The sequence below is a fragment of the Octopus bimaculoides genome, chromosome 24 (assembly GCF_046866305.1).
Source record: "Octopus bimaculoides isolate indiv1 chromosome 24, ASM4686630v1, whole genome shotgun sequence".
Lineage (NCBI taxonomy): Eukaryota > Metazoa > Mollusca > Cephalopoda > Octopoda > Octopodidae > Octopus > Octopus bimaculoides.
Window position 1 is genome coordinate 16801336 of NC_142951.1, and position 7500 is coordinate 16808835.

At 39.9% G+C, this 7500-nt stretch overlaps 1 protein-coding gene across 2 annotated transcripts in view; it reads right to left on the reverse strand.

Moving 5' to 3' along the window:
* The window catches only part of LOC106875818 (uncharacterized), a 69872-nt gene that overhangs the window by 19978 nt on the left and 42394 nt on the right, over positions 1-7500 (reverse strand). Inside the window, exon 4 of one of the 2 annotated variants that reach the window (XM_089341402.1) lies at positions 5434-5613. The exons of the other annotated variant lie outside the window; for it this stretch is intronic. Coding sequence (XP_089197528.1) covers positions 5434-5613 — 180 coding nt within the window. The remainder of the gene's footprint in view (positions 1-5433; positions 5614-7500) is intronic. 2 annotated transcript variants of the gene reach the window in all.

Consider the following 7500-nt stretch of genomic DNA (forward strand, 5'->3'; position numbering starts at 1 on the left):
GAAAACCATTTGCAAGGAGTTCATATCTGACCTAAACAAATTCACTACTACCACATTCTTGTATTATAAACTTTGTGTGTGTGTGTGTGTGTGTGTGTGTGTGTGCGCGTGTATGTGTATGAGTTTGTGCGTATGTATGTGTGTTGTGTATGTGTGCGTGTATGTGTGTGTGTCAGTATTTCACTGGGTGTCCGAATATTTGAGAAGTTTGTTGCGTAGCTTCTTGAGCAAATGTCTTTTCCTATACCTCGGATGAACAAAAGCTTTGTAATTGTAACCGGTCAGATAGAAACTGTTCGATGAATACTTTGGAGCCACAACTATCAGCCTTGTTAAACAACTGGTTAATCTTCAGGTGAATTAACTGAAGGAGCCTTTTATTCACGATCATAGTGATCTTCGACTGAAACTTGAATTTACCACGCAGAGAGTTACTACAAACAACATGGCTGGACACAACATCAACAACACAACTGATGAACGGAACGAAAACAACAGCTCAACAGGTAGACAGATTCTTTCTAGCTGTAGTTATTACAAAACCGTAATTACAAAACTCATTTCCCTTGGAGTTATAAATTGAATGCTGCTACAAAAAGTGAAATAAAACACTGCTGTTTGCTATATGAATCGATTGACATCATATTGGGACGATCTGCATCCAGAATTAAATCATTTTACTGCGAAGCAATTATGCCAACAAGCAAGATTTGTAGAACATAGGAAGAAAGTTAATGACTAACTTTATTAAAAAGAAAAACTATCTGAAATTAACCTTCTTCCCAACACTATAAACGAAAACGAAAATGTGAATGATGTGAGCGACATTCTAACAGATTCTATACTGCCTGGTGGCCAAACTACATTCATGACTAAAGTAACTGATCACTGTGCCCTAACTATGACTACAGTAAATAGAAGGCGTAACCGTAGAGATTATTGTAGTGGTAGTAGTAGTATGGTAGTAGTAGTAGTAGTAGTAGTAGTAGTAGTAGTAGTAGTAGTAGTCAGGATTATATATTAGTGAAATGTGCCCTTGCTGAAATTTTCCGAGAAAAAATAACTTTGGCTTTGAAGTACTCCCTCAAAGAGAGAGTATTCTCTACCAAAGTAAGTAAAAAACCACCAGATACGGTATTAAAAGCTGTTGACGAAATTGGTGATAAACCCTCACCTCATTTTGGCAGATTAACGCCTGTCTATATGCTCTGTCAACTACTGCAAAACAGTACATGAACGGCATTCAAAAAGTGAACAAAACCGAAACAATAAAGAAAGTACTATCATGGGTTTGAAGACAGAGAAAAAAGATAACTGGTCATGTAATGGTGCTTATTGCGTGCAAACAAGCAAATCACTATACGTCCTGCCAACAGAAAGTAAAGAAGGAGATAAAACTGATGTTTGGAGACAGCAAAAAGAGGACACTCATTTGCAAACTAATTACCCTCAAACAGAAGCTAAAAGCTGTCGGTGAGAAACTCCGACATGAAAAGAGAATAACCAAGAGAAAAACCATAAACAAAATATTTAACCGGAACCAGGTAACATTATACAGAGACATGAGAGGAGAAACAGTAAACATCACAGGAACTCCTTCACGAGAAGACATAACCTCCTTCTGGAAGAAAATCTGGTGTGAAGCATAGGAATTTAACCAAGATGCTTTGTGACTGGCAGCAATTCGAAAAAGTAATTGTCCCTGTATTACACCCAAGACATACAACATTGATGGTGAAACTCTTGCAACTGAGATGCAGAAACTTCAGGATGGAAAAGCACCTGGAAGAGACTTGATTGTTGGATATTGGTACAAGAAGCTTACCTACCGACCATATCTAATCAACCTGTACCAGCAAGCTCTCGATGGGGTCAATAGCATACCACACTGGTTAGCTCTGGCAGAGACAAAACTGATCCTCAAGTGCAGAGCCACTCACATGGCAAAAAACTACCGGCCAATTGCATGCCAAAAGTTAATGTATAAGATATATACAGCATGTTTGAATCTCTTCCTCCAAGACCATTGCGAAAGCAATAATATCATCACAGCAGAACAAGCAACTGAGAAGAAAGGAGTCTAGGGATGTGCCGAGCAATTGTTAATAGACAAAACTGTAATGTCAAAGGTGCAGGAGAAAGAACCTAGTTCCAATGTGGCATTTGACTCTGTTCCCCACTTATGGATGCTAGAAGCCCTTCAACTTGCTAAAGTTCAAGTGAGCCTGACTTCATCACGGGCCACAAACTTGAAATTAAACACAAGGAGTGACTGTATTATCACTGATAGAATACAGTATCGCAGAGGTATATTCCAAGGGGACAGCCTCTCTGTGATGCTGTTTGTGCTTTCTGTAAACGTTTGTCATTCATGTTAACGAAGTTTGAAGGATATCTCACTGGTTCACAAGGAAACAAAAATTCCCAAACTACCCACTGTTTCTTTGTGGATGACTTGAAACTACATGCAAAGAATATGCATGAGATGAAAAAGAACCTTGACTTGGTTGCAACATTCTCAAAGGATATAGGGTTGATATATGGTTGTGAAAAATAGAAAACTGTAAACCATACTAGTGATATCTCCATCGATGACTTAACTCTTTCCCTTGTATCTGATGAGGAATGTTATAGGTATCCTGGAGTGGATGAAACCATATCTTACAATGGCACCTGTAACAAAACACGTGTCACTAAAGAATATAACAGGTGAGTAAAGAAAATTTGGACCTCAGAACTCTCTGCATTCAATAAAACTGTGGCCCACAATGTGTTTGCAGTGCCAGTACTTACTTATACCAACATTTGGGCTACTTGATTGGACGCTTGATGAGATCCGAACCATTGAAAACTAACAAGCGTACAATTTCCACATCACCAGTGACGTAGACAGCCTCTACCTAAAATGAAAACAAGGCATCAGAGCCTTAACATCAGTCCAAATTACCTTTGAATGTCGTATCATTCCGCAACATCTTTTAGCCATCAAGTGTCGAAGTGTATCCCTTGACTAAGTTTGCATACACGAGGCTGATAACATTATAAGACTTAGAAGACAGCTCTTAGAGCAGCATTCCTTGTCTGATAATCTTAAATACATACCCAAAGAAGTCGCACAACTTTGCCACAACGCATCATCAGATAAAAGGATGAGCGTATATGAGTAGAAAACCATGCATGGATATGCTAGTAGAAAGCTCCGAGATGATAGTAACATTGAGCATCAAATCAGTCTATCATGGACCAACAACCGGATTAGTACCTCCCACTTTGAAGGGTATGTGTTTATAATCCAGGAACAGGAAGTGTCAATCAAATACCTGATGCACAAAAGGGACAAGCATGCAGGAAAAGCAGTAGAATGTGACAACCGATGTAGACTTTGTGGAGTTAGCACCGAAGATGTCACCCACATCATAAGCAGTTGTCCGAAAATGTCATGACGGTATTATTTACCGATGAGACATGATGTTATAGCTAGGACACTGTATAACGAAATCCGTCGAAAGGATAACCCCAAGGACAATGAAATAAGTACCTAAGTATAGTGGAAGCCATAGCCACTCATGATAAAATACTAGTGTAATGTCTCAGTGAAAACCTCAATAAAATGTAAATATACATACATACAAAAATACCCTGTCGAAGTTCTCGAAATTTCAATGACAGAGGCTTGGATCTAGGTTAGAGACCAGCTCTTTCTCTATTGGCAAAACATCTTGAAATAAAACTGAATAATGACATGCATGCATGCAAAAACTTACACAAACACGTACTCACTCATATATGGACACACACTTCCATAACTAATTTAATTTAGAATGTAAAATTTACTTTCCCACGAAGCTCAATGAATATGACACAAGAGTGGAAATTCAAGACCGCTATGAAATTCAATAGCTTTTTCACTATAATATACAGTTCATCGAACAAAATGGCTACGCTCAATTTAAAAGTTACTAAAAGTCGTCTGCAATACGGATTTTGTCTACCTCTTTCTATGACTCGACTCACCTAACATGAACTGGTTTACTTGAGCTCTATGTCGTGAGAATTTAAATGACAGTCATAGAAAACGAAAAAGAATATATTAAGAATGTCTTCTTTTTGACTTGTCATTGTTGTTACGGCAAACAAAATGTTAAGCGGTAGTTAGTTACGTCACTTTGCACTCATTGTTCAAATTCACGGATCAACTTTGCTGTTCTCCTTTCGGGGACAATAAAAATAAAATACCAGTGAAGTACCGGTATCGATTTAATCGACAAACACTCTAAAATTTCAACCCTTGTGACTATGTTAGAAGCAATTGCTATTATTATTATTTTTGGCGAGTCGGTGTTTTTTTTACAGCATTTTACGTTCTGAGCTCAAATACCACCGAAGTCAACCTTGCTTTCATCCTTTTGAGCTCGCTGAAATAAATCAAATACTGGGGTCCATGTAACCGAATATATCCCGCTCCAAGTTTCAGGCCTTGTGCCTATAGTAGAAAAGATTATTATTATTATTGGTGACCTAGCTGTATGGTTCGGATGTTGGACAGAATACTTAGTGGCACTTATTACGGCTCTTTACACTTTGAGTTGAAATATCGACGAGGTCGACTTTGTCTTTTATCCTTTCGAGGTCGGTAAAAGAAAATACTAATCAAGTACTTGGGTTAATGTAATCGACAAGCCCTTTTCTCTCAAATTTGCTGGCTTTGTATCAAAATTAAAAGGAATTAATATTACGAGCGAAAAAAAAGTCGTTAGTGTTGGCACTCCGTCGGTTATGACAACGAGGGTTCCAGTTGATCCGATCGACGGAACAGCCTGCTCGGGAAATTGACGTGCAAGTGGCGGAGCACTCCGCAGACACGTGTACCCTTAACGTAGTTCTCAAGAAGAGTCAGAGTCACACGGAATGTGACAAAACTTGCCCTTTGAAATTTAGGTACTACTTATTTTTGCCAGTGGACTGGGGCAATGTGAAATAAAGTGTCATACTCAGGGACTTAACGCGCCGCCGGGAATCGATCTCACGACCTTACAATTATGAGTCAGATACCCTAACCACTGAGTCACGTGCCATCACTAGTGTTGGAAACATTACAAAGGAAACAACTAATACTGAAGTCCCTGGATGACTTCTCTTTATGAAGTATTTATGTACAGCTAATTCAATGCTGTTGACTCTGGTACGATCCGTGATTCTATGTTTCCTCAAATAAATGGTGGCGTGTCATTCTTATTTCAAGTTTCCATTGAATAAATGCTAAAATTTCTGTAATATAAAAGTAAACGTAACAAAATTTTACGCACACACACGCACGCACGCACGCACGCACGCACGCACGCACGCACGCACGCACGCACGCACGCACGCACGCACACACAAAATATGTATATATATATATATATATATATATATATATATATGTCTTTTTACCTGTATGTATTCTTGTATGTCTCTTTAGATCAAAAGTATCGTTAAATCCTTTACCGCAGTAGGAACAGAGGTATTGTTTGATGTTACTGTGTGACTTAATGTGTCGATTGAGAAGACGTTGGGTGTGGAAAGTTTTGGAGCACAGGCTACAGCGGAACTTCTCATCTGTGGTTTTCTCACCTGTGGTTTATACCATGTACACACACACCGAAACACACATACACGCACACATACAACGGGGAAAAAAGAGAAAAAGAGTAAAATGTTAAAATATATTTGAAACTGTAAAACAAAGAGGCAAGACATAACAACCTCGCATACATACATACATACATACATACATACATAAATGCATACATGCATGCATGCATACATACATACATACATACACACACACATACATACATACATACATACACACATACATACATATATACATACAAACATACATACATACATATACATACATACATACACACATACATATACATATATACATACACATACATACATACATACATACATACATACATACATACATACATAAATACACACATACATACATACATAGGGAGAAGTCACGAAAAAACAACAGACGAAGACAGGTGGTGTAAATAACAAAAGGATGTATTAGTATAACGCTCGGGAATAGAGAAAGTCTTTAACATTTCGAGCCTACGCTCTTCAACAGAAAGGAACACAGAAAGAAACAAGGAGAGAAAAAATATATGTGTAGTGGTCAGCGACCTATACATACATACATACATACATATAACTAGGGGATCATATATCCGAGAAAGAAGCACACTCTAAAAGTTAGAGCAGTGATGTATTTACTTGAAGTTAATATAATTATGTCCGGTCATACAGTGACAGGTGGTTTCGCATCAATAAAGCGCTTAGCTTTATAAACGACTCGTCAGAGTCCAATGGCAGCGAGCATATAGCCTCTCTTTGGACTGGAGTTAGAAAACCGTTTCGACCAGTTAATCTCTGCAAGCAAAATGATAATATATACTTACTCTTAAATGGTGCTTACACTGAGGCTTAAATAAGACTAGATATCTCCCTTAGACCCGCCCGGTTGGAAAATACGGACTTAAAAGGCGAACAGGGAATCTCTGAATATAGGAATCTCTGTTCCGGTCTGCAACCACTTCTTACAACTCTAATCGACGAACAGGGAATCCCACGCCTGCATCATGTAGCTAATGAAATGGGGACAGGGGCTATAGATCTTATGTCTTGACTTTAAGAGAGGTTTCCAGGCCCAGCGAGTCTTAGAGTCTTTGTCCAGCGAGTCTTAGAGTATTTGCCCGATTTGGTATGCAAAGCTTGCAACGTCCTCTCCCGTTTATATAGGATGCTGGCGACTCTACGATCCTCCATTTAATATAGTCTGGGGTTCCTTCATCCTTAACGCTCCACACATGGCTGGCCAGAGATGTGATGTAACATATTTCCGGAACACTAAAAGAGGACCTGTGGTTGTACAAGCACGCTTAAGGTGGTTCTGGCGGACTTAATGTATCTCCGAACTTGAGTGCTAGTTGTGTTCCCGCCTCTGGCGTATCTTCCGTTGGCTTCGGGCCTGGAGTTGCTGATGCTGCTACTGCTGGAGTGTCATCGGTGCTGTTATTACAGGGCGTCAGTTCGACGAGATCGCTGCCGCTGTTGCCGTTGCAGTAGCCATCCCCGGCCGTAGTGTTGGTGTTGCTGCTGTTGTTGCTGATGGTGTTGTGGCTGCCGTTGCTGTTAATTCTGGGCGTAGGACTGGTGGCTCCGCCAGTGCTGACGTGGTCATCAGCTCTGGCTGGAGCACTGGTGCTTGTACTTCGGTCGTTGCTGGTGTTTCTGCCGCCATTTCCCCCTCCACCGTCACCATTGTTGTTGTCAGTGTTGCTGGATGAGCCGCTGCAGTTGTAGTTGTCGGTGTTGGTGTTTCTGCTGCTTAATGCATTGCTGCGCCCCCGCAGTTACCATTGTTGTCGTCGATGTTGTTGGATGAGCCGCTGCTGCTACTACGCTGATTGTTAAGGCTGGATATCACCACAGCCCCATACACGA